Source organism: Pan paniscus, chromosome 10 (genome assembly GCF_029289425.2).
Source record: "Pan paniscus chromosome 10, NHGRI_mPanPan1-v2.0_pri, whole genome shotgun sequence".
In the NCBI taxonomy this organism is placed as follows: Eukaryota; Metazoa; Chordata; class Mammalia; order Primates; family Hominidae; genus Pan; species Pan paniscus.
In genome coordinates, this window is record NC_073259.2 from 10,189,106 (window position 1) to 10,204,592 (window position 15,487).

At 39.7% G+C, this 15,487-nt stretch overlaps 2 protein-coding genes across 3 annotated transcripts in view; one reads left to right on the top strand and one right to left on the bottom strand.

Moving 5' to 3' along the window:
• Positions 1 to 8,527, bottom strand: part of AKAP3 (A-kinase anchoring protein 3) — a 33,552-nt gene extending 25,025 nt beyond the window's left edge. Inside the window, exons 1-3 of one of the 2 annotated variants that reach the window (XM_008973757.5) lie at positions 7,895 to 8,527; positions 4,497 to 4,634; positions 2,579 to 2,684 (exon numbers count right to left, since the gene is read on the bottom strand). The gene's annotated coding sequence lies outside the window, so the exon portion shown is untranslated. Of the gene's footprint in view, positions 1 to 2,578; positions 2,685 to 4,496; positions 4,698 to 7,894 lie in introns of both variants that reach the window. The other variant, XM_055095271.2, reaches the window with a different exon arrangement.
• The window catches only part of NDUFA9 (NADH:ubiquinone oxidoreductase subunit A9), a 38,177-nt gene continuing 31,189 nt past the window's right edge, over positions 8,500 to 15,487 (top strand). Inside the window, exons 1-3 of the mRNA XM_008973756.5 lie at positions 8,500 to 8,616; positions 13,735 to 13,905; positions 14,268 to 14,365. Of these exons, the coding sequence (XP_008972004.1) occupies positions 8,568 to 8,616; positions 13,735 to 13,905; positions 14,268 to 14,365 (318 nt within the window). The 5' untranslated portion in view covers positions 8,500 to 8,567. The remainder of the gene's footprint in view (positions 8,617 to 13,734; positions 13,906 to 14,267; positions 14,366 to 15,487) is intronic.

Consider the following 15,487-nt stretch of genomic DNA (forward strand, 5'->3'; position numbering starts at 1 on the left):
CCAGGCTTTCACACTGAAGTTTCCCTTCTTATATTCTTTGCTCAGCTCACCCCTCCTTCCCTCTTCATCCCTTAGGCTTGGTTGGCATTAAAAAAATTTTTTCTTTTGGGGGTGCAGTAATATTTAATTTAATTTAATTTTTTCTTTTTTAAAATTATACTTTTAAGTTCTAGGGCACAGGTGCACAACGTGCAGGTTTGTTACATATGTATACGTGTGCTGTCTTGGTTTGCTGCACCCATTAGCTCATCATTTACATTAGGTATTTCTCCTAATGCTGTCCCTTCCCCATCCCCCCACCCCATGACAGGCCCTGGTGTGTGATGTTCCCCGCCCTGTGTCTAAGTGTTCTCATTGTTCAATTCCCACCTATGAGCAGTGTTTGGTTTTCTGTCCTTGCGATAGTTTGCTCAGAATGATGGTTTCCAGCTTCATCCCTGTCACTACAAAGGACATGAACTCATCTTTTTTTATGGCTGCATAGTATTCCGTGATGGATATGTGCCACATTTTCTTTTCTTTTTTTTTTTTTTTTTTGAGACAGAGTCTCGCTCTTTCACCCAGGCCAGACTGCAGTGGCACTATCTCGGCTCACTGCAAGCTCTGCCTCCTGGGTTCACGCCATTCTCCTGCCTCAGCCTCCCAAGTAGCTGGGACTACAGGCACCTGCCACAACGCCCAGCTAATTTTTTGTATTTTTAGTAGAGACGGGGTTTCACCGTGTTAGCCAGGATGGTCTTGATCTCCTGACCTCGTGATCCACCCGCCTCGGCCTCCCAAAGTGCTGGGATTATAGGCATGAGCCACCGTGCCCAGCCTATGTGCCACATTTTCTTAATCCAGTCTATCATTGATGGACATTTGGGTTGGTGGCGTTAAAAAATTTAAAAACAAACAAAAAAAACTCTGCTCAGATCTATACTTCTCAATTATCAAGGTGGAATAAGATAGCCCATTTCTCCTCCCCAATGCCTCAAACATCTTTATGAAATAGAATATCTCTGTGCTTTGATTCCAACAAAATACTGGTTTAAAATACTGTTATAATCAAGCTCAACAGCTTATCCTAATTTTTTATAGTGAAATTGTGTTTTATGAAGAATTGCTTGAAATAAGTGAAGCAGTATTAAGGCATGAACATCTGCTTAACTGGAAATATTTGTTTGAAAGGACTTTGGACTGTGGTGAGGGTAGATGTCCTCCCTCAGAATAAAACCAACACAGATTAAAGAAAGATTAAATACATCATTGAAACTTATATACGTGGATATGTCATTTTTGCTATACAGGGTGTTTTAGATAATCATTACAAAGAAAATACAAGATCTTTTAAGAGCTACTTATTCTTTGCTCCTACAAGGATTTGTACTCATTTTCACACAGGAATCACTAACTCAGATTACTGAGCTAAGGAAGCAGTTTATTTTAATCTTCCAGGCACTCAAATACAATGGATTCCTTAGGTAAACAATGAGTTCTCCATGCTAATTAGACATGAGCATCACCAAGAGAACTGTGTAAAGATACTGAATCCAAGTTACTACCCCCCGAAAATCTTATTTCAATGGTTTTGGGTTGGGGAAACTTAGGCATTCTTAACATTCTTAAATGCTCCCTGAGTGATTCTAAAACACATCAAGAATTGAGAATTCCTAGACCAGGGCTTATCTGGAGAGACTCTGTGAAAAAGAATGGGTAGGTCCAGAAAGATAATTATTTACCCATTTCTTTAAAAATTTTCTCTGAGACAGATTTTCTAACTTCCTTTTTTTTTTTTTTTTGTGACAAAGTCTCACTCTGTTGGCCAGGTTGGAGTCTACAGGCGCGATCTCGGCTCACTGCAACATCTGCCTCCCAGGATGCTCACCGCAACCTCCGCCTTCCCAGGCAGTATCTAATTCCTTTAGATATTCCAGCCCTGCTAACATCCTGGAAGCTGTGAAGTTTTCCCATGGCCAATAGAAGGATTGGATTAAAATGTTCCTCAAAAATGTTCATGTGATGATTACCTGCCTCAGCCTCCCAAGTAGTTGGGACTACACCAGGTGCTCCACATCTGGCTAATTTTTGTATTTTTAGTAGGGACAGGGTTTCACCATGTTGGCCAGGCTGGTCTCGAACTCCTGACCTCAAGTGATCCGCCAGCCTTGGCCTGCAGGTGTGGGCCACTGCACCCGGCCAGATTTCCTAATTTTCTTTGGTATCTTATGTTAATGTTTTGTTATCTTAACAAGGAAGTTGTTAATGCCTTGAAGTTAAACTCTGTAATGTCCTCTGCATAAACATACACACATAGAAATGTTCTTATGCTTGCATCATTACTATAAAGAAAACAATGAATGCTACTATTATTTGGCCAAAGAATTGGAAGACTCGGAAGCAGGTTGTCCTAGATTATTGATAGTACAAGTGAGAGCCAGAAACACAATCTCTTAATCTTCTGTGTATATTTCATCCAAATGAGTTACTTCTAGTAGAAAATTGTGACAAAATCCATAGGATCTATTGCTTTAAGCTATATATAATTAAAATGCTGACAATTATGTACAAAAAGTACAGAAATTATGTGATCACTTACTTTTACAGAGGATAGGTTCTGAGATATGAGGAAAGCTCTTGATTAATTTATTGTTGTCTTCACTATCCCTCAGTTTACCCCCCTCCTGCCATGTAATATAAGGAATCTGCAATGGAAAGACACAGATAAAAATGACTAATTTTACAGATGGAACTTATTGCTCTTATTACCCAATAATGTTTTTGACTTATTATTTTTCACGTGTGCATTTAAGTAATGAGCTCAAAATGACATTCAAATTTCATGAGCGCACATCTTATTCTTGATGCAGTCTAGCAGTTCCAAGACGACAAAAAGGTTGCACTTTTGGGCCAATGATTTCTTAAATGACTATTGTTATTCCTGACTTTCAAATCATTGCTATACAGTCTTTTTAAACAACGAAGACCCTAAAAATTTTTAGCTTAATTTTAAATTTGCTTGAATAGGAAGTTGGAAGAAAAATAGCTGGAATGAAGAATAAGCACCCTGAATTTATGGAACTCAAAACACTTTGCAAGCATCTTTGAGGACTTGAGAGAAATACACACCCTCAAGTTATAAAGGGAGTTCATAGATATCTTCCAGATTAATTAACTTCCTTGTTTTAGTTCTACTAAGACATTTCAGTGGAAGACATTAGGGCACTGTACTCTTCTTGAATATCCGCCCAGCCCCCCCAGTAATGGCTCTCTAAATTCTACCCTTACTTTTTAGCCCAGGTCAAGGGCTACCCCATCCATGAAATATTTTCTAGATAGCTAATGAATGTGATTGCTCCCTCATTGAAGTTTCCATCATATTTTGTTTCAACGTGTACTTCTATCTAGTATTTTAATTGCTCCCATATATTTCATTTTCTTTACTGGATGACTTCATAAGGGGAGAGACATTTTCCTATTCATCTTGGTATGCCTCATAGTAGCTAGTATCTTAAAATTGGAGCTCAATAATTATCTGCTGGAAGAATGAATATGCACAGTCTGCCCATTTTCAGATAGTTTATTTTTTCTTTTGGATTGGAGAATCCAAGGACAAAAAAAGAGACGGCTTGCTCAAATTTACTATGGTGGTAATCCATATATTCAAGACTTCTTGAAGCTTGACTCCTTTGGGAGATACGTTCACCGCACAGACTTACTCAGTGATTTACTAACAGACCTTCCTATTCCACTAGTACAAATAAATCAACATCTTAAAAGTGCTTTTGTATTTTTTTCATGAAAGCATAACTACTAGTCAAATATATTCAGCAAACACTTCACTTAAATATATTCTAATGTTTTAATTCTATTTTCTAGGTCCTATGAGTGGGTTTATCTGCATCATGAAGCTTGTTTTGGACTTTTAAAACTTCCTGTCTGTCCTAGATGACAGCATCTATAAAGAGGTACTTTAATACTTATTAATGATAATGACATTCAGATTTCTAAATCAATGTTTCTCATAATAAAAGTGGAAAAGAAGGGAGATCTAAAGAGTTTGATGAAGTCAGTGAATGGATTCATAAACTGCTATAAGTTTAAAAGCTGGTAAATAATATCCTGGAGTTAGGGTAGAAAAAAAAAGAGAAAATGATACTTTGTCAGGAGTTTGAGACCAGCCTGGCCAACATGGCGAAAACCTGTCTCTACTAAAAATACAAAAAATTAGCCAGGTGAGATGGTGGATGCCTGTAATCTCAGCTACTCGGGAGTCTGAGGCAGAGGAATCACTTGAATCCAGGAGGTGGAGGTTGCAGTGAGCCGAGATTGCAGCACTGCACTCCAGTTGGGCAACAGAGTGAGACTCCATCTCAAACAAAAAAAAAATCGGCTGGACAGAAGAACAACGCTAGGTTGAACATAACAATTTTCCTATCACTTGTCACTGAATTCTCCCTTCCAACCACAGAGGATCAGAAAATGGGCTGTTTTATCAGTCCGGTAAGATTACCTACCTCTGTAGTACTGGAATAGTGAACCACGGAAGACTCCAGAATATAGTTTTAAAGTCAATGAAGATGCTGGGATGTTCTTGCTCAGCTCAAGATCTTGTTTCTTCCTGTGGCCTTCCATGTACCTCCCCCTTGCTGGGACTGGAGAGTGACATCAGAATCACAATTGGTGATATCGCTGTCTCTATAGCAACAGTAGTGAGGCTACCAGAAAATGAATGGTCAAAAGGACAAAGAGGAGGGGTGAAGATATACTCCAAGGGGCTGATGTTTAGTTTAGAAGGACTGGGCTTTATTCTGATTAATTCTCTCTTTAGAGCAGTGGTCCCCAAACTTTTTCACACCAGGGACCAGTTTTGTGAAAGACAATTTTTCCACAGATGGGAGTGGGGTGGGAGTATGGTTTCTGGATGATTCAAGCACATTACATTTGTTGTGCACTTTATTTCTACTATTATGCCATAATATAGAATCAGTGGGAGTCCTGTCTTCCTGCAACTAGATGGTCTCATCTGGGGATGGTGGGAGACAGCGACAGATCATCAGGCACTAGATTCTCATAAGGAGTGCACAACGTACACTTTCCACAATAGGGTTCAAGCTCCTATGAGAATCTAATGCCACCACTGATCTGACAGGAGGTGGAGCTCAGCTTTGCTCACTTGCTCACAATTTACCTGCTGTGTGGCCAGGTTCTAACAGACCATGGACTGGTACCGGTCCATGGCCTGAGGGTTGGGGACCTCTGCTTTAGAGTGTTTAATATAGGCGGGGGAATACGGGAAGGGGACATTTTGCCAATGGATTCCCCTTAAAGCAGCAGAGTAAGCATTATGTATTAACAAATCTAGAGGACGGCAGAGGAGAATGAGAAATAAAAGAATTGAGGGTCTAAATTTTATGCATATCCCATGGAATCACTTCATTCTGTCAGATCCAGCCAGGACTCTTCTTATTTATAAGCATCTTACCTTCTGTAAAAAAATTATTTTTAGGATATTTTGCCTAAACTGACCATCTCTGGGTTATAACTTGTCTTAGACGCTCGGAGATACAATAACCCTATTTTATCATTTGCAATGCCTGACCTGAGAAACTGTAGTGGGAAAAATCACACCAAGAGGCATTTGGTTAGCTACTCTTTCTATGCTTTATTACCACATTCTCTGAAAATGTTACCTCAGCTACTCCGTAATTAATGATTAAATATAGGACTAGTATATAGTTTCCATGGAGCAAAAAGAACTTCCAAGGATGGCCACGAGATAATGATGAAAATTGCAACAGATTCAAAAGCGACTGGTTTATCACAGGGTTCCTTCAAAAAAGTTATTTATCGCTGGGCACAGTGGCTCACGTCTGTAATGCCAGCACTTTGGGAGGCTGAGGCAGGCGGATCACTAGAGGTCAGGAGTTCAGGACCAGCCTGGCCAACATGGCAGAACCCTGTCTCTACTAAAAATACAAAAAATTAGCCAGGCATGGTGGTACACGCTTGTAATCCCAGCTACTCGGGAGACTGAGGCAGGAGAATTGCTTGAACCTGGGAGGCGGAAGTTGCAGTGAGCAGAGATAGCACCATTGCACTCCAGCCTGGGTGACAGAGTGAGACTTGAAAAAAAAAAAAGTTATTTATCCATTGATGATCTTTTATATTGTCTCAAGAGCTTTTGTATTCTTTTCACAGAAAGTGCACCTACTAGTCAAATTATATTTGTCAAAATATCTCAGTTTCTTTTTTCTTTTTTTCGAGACAGAGTCTCAACTCTCGCCCAGGCTGGAGTACAGTGGCACGATCTCGGCTCACTGCAACCTCCGCTTCCCAGGTTCAAGTGATTCTTGTGCCTCAGTCTCCCGAGTAACTGGGATTACAGGTGCACACCACCACACACGGCTAATTTTTGTATTTTTAGTAGAGGCTGGGTTTCACTATGTTGGCCAAGCTGGTCTCGAACTCCTGACCTCAAGTGATCCGCCTGCCTCGACCTCCCAAAGTGCTGGGATTACAGGCATGAGCCACCGCACCTGGCCTCTTCGTCTTTGAAATAATGGGGCTTGCTGAGCTCCTAAAATCTCTTCCAGCTCTAACATTCTATGATTTTGATACTTCAGTGGTATTTGAATAGTACTGCATGGACCTACATATAGCACTTTACGGGTGACAAAGCATCTTTGCATCCATTACGTCACCCGATTCTCATAATAACCTTTTGAGGTACCAGGGTAGGTTTTATTTACCCTGTTAGACAAGTGTAGAAACTTGTCCAGGTCACAACTAATGAATGACAAAACTGGGAATGGGATCTAGTATTCTAGGTGTTAAAAATCGGTGTTCTTTCAGTTGGGCACAGTGACTCATGCCTGTAATCCCAGCACCTTTGGAGGCCAAGGTGAATGGAGGTCTTGAGCCCAGGAATTTGAGACAAGCCTGGGCAATACAGTAAGACCCCATCTCTGAAAAAAAAAAAGTCAGTGTTCTTTTAATTACACCATGCAACCTTGAAACTGCAACTGAGAACATGAGGCAGTGTTTAACTTAGAGATTTTAAATTATATAATTGGCAGTGTTATACAGGAGTTGGCAGGTTGCTGATGACAGTCAGGATCTGTTGATCCGAACAAGGAAAGTATGTTAGTATCCATATTGGTCCCAAAATCAAGTATTAGCAAATTGTGTTAAGTGAACATAGGATAAGGCCAAGAAATATGACAGTGTAGCGTTACTACTAAGCTTCTCCGATGAAATTCAAGGTTTTTTTCTCTCTTCCAATTCAATTTGTTAGGCGACACTTCAGTAAACAGTAGGGGTAAGCCAGAGTGGACACAGCCAAGATTTCAAGCCTAGTAATAAGTAACTTCTACATCCCTACTCATCACAGGCCTTTTTGTCTATCCCAGAAACACATACTTTTCCTGAAAAAACAAAGCACTGGAAGGATTACCAAGTCTAGAAAGAACCCGCCCTCCCCAAACTAGGTGGTTTTCTGATAAGCCTAAGGTATGTTTCACAGGATCACTGGTTGCCGTCTCCTACCCAGCAATCTGGAGAGGCTGACCAGAATAAAGTATTTTAAAATCCAAGCGCTTAGTCTAACCTGGAATTTCCTCAGTTTCTAGATGGCTCTTTGTAGAACAATGCAGATTCTCAAAGGTGACCACAGTTAAAGAAAAAATTACAAGCCATTGCGCTAGAGAGAGCCATCTGCAGTTTCTCCTTAGACAGATGTTCAGATGGCACACATGGCCACTAAATTTACATAATATTTCAGGAAGTTCACAGATTTCCCGAAGCCCACTCAAGAATCACACTTCTGGTTAAGAACTCGTAGATTCATATGCTAGTTGGTGATAAGTGCTTTGGTATATAAACTTAAACCAAAAATTGGTGGAATAATTACCACCTTGGATAGGATGGTCAGAGAAGTTTTATCCGAAGAGGTCACTTTTGAGCAGAGACTTGAGCTGGTGCAGACACCTGAGTGTGCATTCCAGGAAACGCGAACAGCAGGCGCAAGGGTCCCTATGAGAGAATGTGCTTGGCGGGCTCGACGTACAGTTATTTACTTGGGACACACCCTATTTTGGTTTCTCTTCTCCACTTTTCCCTTCGTTCTTGTCCCACTTTTTCTCTCTCCTGGGCCCTGGATCTCCTGAGCGCGGAGGGCTACGCCTCCTTCTTCCTCCGGACTCACCAGGGCTGCCAGCTTAGCTTACATTTTCAGGGAACAGGAAACTGAGAGTCAGGAAAGGTGAGCTCTTCTACCTCGGGTCTTGCCATTTTGCATGTCCTGAGTCAGTCACTGGTTAACTCTGAACTTCAGGTTCCTCGGCAATTAGAGATTATAAATAGCCTATACAGCCTATTCCAGATCTGAGATTCCAACAGCCAAAGTCTTTTCACTTCCTTTCTTCCCCCTCTCCTTCACTTTCCCGGCTTTCTTCTTAACCAACAATCTACCCGAAACCGTCCTTTCTTGGTTAGCGCTTGCGCAAACAGGCGAGAAAGGTAAGTTTTGACCCAGCTTAGCAGCCGTAGTCAGCCGGGAGTGCTGTCGTGGAGGATTGTGGGAAAAGATGGCGGCTGCAGCACAATCCCGGGTTGTCCGGGTCCTGTCAATGTCACGTAAGTGTTACCGGGAACGGCGGCCCCTGGTCGGGATTCCGAGACGGGGATTTAAGGTTTTGGAAGTGGCACCGTGCTGCAGCGGTCACGCCAACTTCCTAGGCACACTCTGGTTTCTCTAGGTTTGGAGCTGCCTCAGTCTGGTTTCTCCTTTCGCTTTCCGCTTCCCCGGCTCACATATTCAATTGTGCACCACCTTGGGAGGGGACAAAAGATCTTAAGCAGCTGTAAGCGAAGAGGAGAATGCGGGGGACACGTTAGGGATCGAGAGAATCAGAATTCTGATATGGTTGTAAGGGTTTAGGGTTATGAGAAATATTTGTATGGGGCGGGGGGAGAAATGTGTAAGGGAGGGAAAAAAGGCTAGTGGCGAGAGGTTTTCTTAGATTGACTTTATGACCTTGTGCAAACCCTTAATGGGTCTCAATTCATATGAGCACAATGGAAATGATAATATTACAATACCAGGGAGTCTCTGATAAGATTAAATGAGCTAATATTTATAAAAGCATCCTTTTACCCAAAAGCGTCTCTACGGATGTAGAATGTCTTCGGCAAAGTGCGTTGGGGTCTGGGGGAGAGAGTGATGTTTGAGGAGAGAAGAATCAGGAGCTTGGTGGAAAGGAAAGTGAAGAATGAAGGCTATGTTAGAATTTGTTAGCATTATTTAGTTTCTCTTCTGTTCTGATTGGATCTGCTCCCACTCCTCAAACTGAAAACATACATTTGTCCTTCCACTCACTAAAAAGCAAGGAAATTAGAAATACGGTTACACTTCATCATTGTCCTTTCACCCTCTACTCTTCCACAAACATATTCCAATCAAACCCCCAAAGTTGTATTTTTCTTAGTGTATTTTAGTCGTTACAGAATATCATTTGCTTTCAAAATTGGCTCATGTCAGAATCACTCGTAAAGCTTTATAAAAATTAGAAATGAGGACTGAGTGTAGAGCTATTGAGTCAGAATTTGTGAGATTAGCTCCTTGCACCTTAAATTTTTAAAAGCACCACAGATAGGCTTGATGTTCAGCCTGAGGCAAGAATTAGGAGTGTTTAGAGGATCCTTTTTTTGTTGTTTTCCATCTTGGGTAGAACTCCTGCATACCACTGGGAAGGTGGTGGTGCACATCACTTATAGTGGATGGTTTTGTAGTCACAGTGTCTTTGCAAAGACATTTGCTGGTTCTTGTTAAACTATTACAATTGTATGACGTAATGTAGATTGTGAATGGTAATCACTATTTATTGAGTACCTGCTATCTGCAATCTCCAGTTCTAGGTATTTTTATTAATTTTCTCTTTTAACTTACTTTCCTCTCACTGACACCATAGCTTGTGTTCTTAACCACTCTGCGTTATTGTCTGGTAAAGTAAGTTTTTGAGTAAATTCTGTAGAGGCAAGTCTAGTATGTAACATAATCCACACACTATAGGACAGAACTGTGTAAGACAACTATTAAGTGTGGCAAGACTATTAAATATCACAGGAAATCATAAAAGGGAAAGATTAGTATCATTTGAGGTACTGAGGGATGATTGGAAGACCAGTGGAGAATTGTAGTGCTCCCACTGGTCTCTTTAGGGCTGTTATGATCTGGAAAGTCCTCTGGCAAAGACAAGTGGGTGAGAATGGAGTCATGAGGTATTCAAGAGGCAGTGAAATGACTACCTGAATATCTGGGATAGTGGAAAAGGAGGTTGAATGTGTTAGATGGGATTAGACAATGGAGACCTTTGAAAGCCAAGCAGAGTTTAGATCGGTAGTCTCCAAAGGGAGTTGTGCGAGAGGACATAATAAGTTGTGGAAATATAATATTAGAACTCCTAAAAATTGCTTTCTATAGTAATAATAGCTAACACTTATGTAGTTTAAACTGTATGCCACACACTATTCTAAGTAATGTATGATTTATAATGTGTATATCATATTGGTACTACATAGAACGTGCATATAATTTTTTAAATAAATACTTAAAAAAATTAATGCAGTGTGCAAGCAAATATGTCTGGACTATTGGTTTGGGTATTGCAGTAGGAAACTAATGTAGGTTTTTAAGCAGAGAAATATAATGAATATATAATTAATAAAGAATATCATTCTTCTAATAGTACTCATAATAAATGGAAGAAAGTGGAGAGGCTGGAACCAAAGAGAGTAATAATTTATATTTATTGAGCACCTAGTATTTGCAAGGCACTGTGACAGATGCTTGCCCATATGTTATTCTCATCAACCCTTTAAACTGTGAGCTTCATGAAGCCAGGGTTTTGTATTTTACTGTGATAGTCACAGTTTCTAGAATAATTCTTGGCCCATAATTATTAAAAAAAACAATAGCCATGTGAGGTTAGTGTGACATTACCTTCTGAGAAATTTCAAAGTAATAAAAGCAACTATTATTCATAGAATGCTTAATGTGCTCTAGGTAATGTGCTACATGGTTTATGTATGTTTAATCCTCTTAACAGTCCTTTGAGGTATTAATTCCTCAACTCAAGTAATTCTTCCCAGCTCATTGACTCTGCCATCTTTTGCCTGTCTTATCCTATGTCCTCACTTCCTTACTCATCACTCTTATCATTCCCTTTTATGCATCCTCAACTCCCCAGCCCAACTCCCATTGTCATAAAAAACATTGACCCTGATTAAACAAAACTTTCCACGTAATTTGCTGCCTGCCACTGAGCAATGGAGAACAGGTCTAGGGAAAACTTCAAACTAACTGGCCTTATTTTAAATTCATGAATACAAATCTCAAGTAGATTTTCAGTGCTACATTTTTCTAGGAAATTTGGTTTCCTTGTCTCCATAATCATTACTTAACATAGCGAGTTTCCTAAAACCTCTAACATGTGCTTTTGTCTCATTCTCAGCTTTACAGAGAAATCAAAGGAATCAGATGAGAACAGTCATTTTCCCACCATAAACTCTAATAGTTGATATGTGATAATTCTTTGCCTTTTCTCTTGTTACAGTGGGTGAGCTCCTTCTGTTCCAATCTGTGGCCAGTTCCTTCACTTTGCATTCAATCTTATCCTCTCTCAACTATTCATTCCCTTTCCTGAATCAGTAATTTTCTACCTCTACCATGGAAATCATGTCATTTCCATCAGCACATAAATGTTAACTCATATTTAAAACAAACAAACAAACAAACAAACAAACCTATTCCTGTCCTTGTTTTCTCTAGTTCCATTTCTCCTTTCTTAGAAGGATTGTCTATACTCCTCATCTACTTCCTTGCCTCACAGCCTCTCTTGTTTGCTCCAGTCTGGCTTTCAGTCCCACTAATCCAATAAAATTGCTCTTATTTATGCCACCTACAGCCACATCCTCCAGCTTCTGTGGTCCTCTGTCCTCTTCCTACTTCACTTTCAGCATTTGGTAAAGTTAACCATTCTCTCCTTGAAACAGTTTCTTATTTTGGGTTTTTAGATTCTGTTTCCTTCTGAGTTTTTCTCCTACCTCATGGGACTGCTTTTTAATCTCCTTTACTAGTGCTTTGGGCTAGTCACTAACCTTATCCATAAAGTGGTGATAAAGATAGCATTAAAAAAGATAATACCTATGCAGCACTTAGAATAATGCTGGACACCTGCCAAGAGCTCTGTAAAGGTAGCTGTTAATATGATGTTATTATTTTGTTATTATGATGTGTGTGGTCCATGATGTTTACTTTTAATTTCTGTCACTATCAGTGAGCTAGGCTATTTCTCCAATTCAATACTTTTGGATAGGGAAGAACAATGGCCTTTGGGCAGAATGCCACCTGAAAGTCATCCCTAGAAACAAACACAGATTTTCTAAAGAAAGTCCTGTTTGTGTCTTTCACCTCTCCCAAGTGTACAAAGCATGAATGCTAAGCTCCGAAGTTTGTTGATTGGAGCAGAAGTGCGTTAGCACTTTAAACCTTTTTGTTTCTACTTACATGAAAGTTGAGCAGCTAACTCTAAAATTCTATTCTAAGGAGTTAGAAGTAACTTGAAAACTGGAATGTATCCAAAAGAGATTCGCATTCCTGCCATATGAAGAATATTTGACAGGACAGGGAATGTTTAACCTGGAGAAGAAAATATTTAGTGGGGCTATAATTGCTACACTTAATTGTAGAAGAGGGATTAGACTTGTTCTTTGTCATTCTGGAGGAACACAGGGATAAAAACTTCTGGGAAGCAGTCACTGATTCCCCTTGTGGTAGAACTTTCTTTCTGTTAGAATGGCTCAAAGCAGAATGGGCAGCTACAGGAAGTAGTGAGTTTCCCAACTCCACAGGTGTTCAGGCAAAAGCCAGATGATTTCTTTGCACACATGCTGTAGAGAAGATGTAAGCATTGGTACATGAACTTTGAGGGTTCATTCTAGTACCAAGAACCTCAGTCAATGAAAAAGAAATGGTGGAATGTTTGACAAGTCTCTTGCTGTTAAACTTTCTAAAAGTCAGAATACCTTTTCTCAAGCACTTCACTCCTTTTATCATTATTTGTGATGTTCTTCAGTGGTTTTATAGTAAGTCTGAACTATTGAACTGCATTCTTTTTTTTTTTTTAATGTTCTGTACTAATAATCATCTGCTTCCGACCAGTATCATCAACTTTATTTTTCATTAGTCACCAGTTTCAGATTCTGTTCCAGGAGAGTCTTTTGCTGTTGCCCTGTGCTGTAGGCTTATTCATTCTACCTCTGCATTGTGATGTGTTCCTCATGGGATTCTGTCCTTCCTTCTTTTTCCTCTTTTAAGACCTTCCTCAAAACATTTTATCCGGGAATACTTCCTCATGGTAATGTGATTTATTGCTCATTTATTACATATTCTCAGTTCCTTTTACCGTATAGGCTTATGCTTTCCTACTTTGTGACTGTTTAATGTGTTTTTTAAAAAATGTGACTTATCTTCTTAGGTAAGTTACATTGTATAGGGTAGGGAGTATATTTCCTCATGTCCTCTGGATTCTGTGTCGTAGTAGTTTGTGTTTATTATTGCCCTTGATACTTAAATTGCTAAAGTACTGATTGCAAAATAATGTTACAAGTTTTTAGAGAAAGGAGCTATTTGTGTTCACAGTTTTAAAAATATTAATATTTGCCATGCTTGTATACTTTGGGGTTTTGTTTAAGGTTCTGCCATTACTGCAATAGCCACATCTGTGTGTCACGGCCCACCCTGTCGCCAGCTTCATCATGCCCTCATGCCTCATGGGAAAGGTGGACGTTCCTCAGTCAGTGGGATTGTGGCCACTGTGTTTGGAGCAACAGGATTCCTGGGGCGATATGTTGTCAACCACCTTGGTAAGTAAAGTTCCTTGAGTTCATATGCTCCATTGCCATTGATCAGGATTGCCTGATGAGAAGCATGAGCTATGTTTCTCTTCATTTTAACAGTATTATGAATTACTCCTATCTTGGATGTATGTAATTTTTATTTGTTGTGACATGAAGAGCACACTCATGCTCCTATATAGGAATTATTAGGATAGGAATAAGGGACTCTGAAAAGCTATGGCATCTTTAGCATGGTAAAATATTCTTTTTGTCAAATATAATATCAATTCACATACCATACTAGAATTTAAATATTTACCAAGTCACAATTGTATAATATATCCACATTATGTTAATGTTGATCCTTTTTTCAATCCATTCTCTTTTAGGACGCATGGGGTCACAGGTAATCATACCCTATCGGTGTGATAAATACGACATCATGCACCTTCGTCCCATGGGTGACCTGGGCCAGCTTCTGTTTCTGGTAAGGGCCTTTATGACTGAATGAAGTTGACAAATATAAATTACTAAGATCATTTTTAGGAGTGATAGGCAGTATAATAAAGCAGTAATTTCTTCCCAGAATGGACCAAAGGCATCCTCTGTTCCCAGGTCATTCTTTCAGCTAGATTCCGGCATCTCCTTTGTCATGCAAGCTCTAGATTGGCAGTGGCAAACTTTTTCTTTGAAGGGACAGAGAGTAAATACTTCTGGCTTTGCAGGTCGTAGAGTCTTTGTCATAATTACTCAGCTCTGCCCTTGTAACTGGAAGTAGCCATAGACAATATGTACACAAATGGGCATGGCTGCATTTCAGTAAAATTTTATTTACAAAATGAGGCTGCAGGCTGAATTTGGCCTATGGACTATAGTTTATCAATCCCTGCTCTAGACCTGTGCTGTCCAGTGTGGTAGCCACTGGCCACATGTGGCTACTGAGCACATGAAATGTGGCTAGTCTGAATTGAGATATGCTGTACGTATAAAATATACACTAGATTTCAAAGACTCAGTATGAAGAAAACAATATACGATTCATCATTAACAATTTTTTATATTTGTTACATATTAAAATAATATTTTGGATATATTAGGTTAAATAAAATGTATTATTAAAATGAATTTTACTTGTTTCTTTTTTACCTATGTGCCTCATGTTATATTTCTATTGGATAGTGCTCTATAAACATAAAAAAATCACAAATAGGGTGTTTTATAACTTGGTTGTTTAGTATAGATTTAACTTAGAACAGTCCTTTCTGAGCATTCCCTTTGTCGTTCTTTAATCTACAGGTTCTTTAGGGCAGTAGTTGCCAGTGGGGTGAGGCAGGGGAAAGAGGGTAGAGGAGGGCCATTAAGGGAGTGATTAATGGAACTCTTTGATTGTCACAGTGATTGGGGAGCTGTCCTGGTTATTAGGTACAGGCACAGGGATGCTAAATATCCTACGGAGCACAGGACGGTCTCTTTCCACAAAGAGTTGTGCTGCCCCAAATGCCTGCAGCCAAGCTATTGATTGCGATACTGTCTGGGCCTTGATGCTGAAATCTACTGATCTTACAGCTGACTTCCTACTTGTGTTGTCCTGTGAGGAATGGAGTTATAC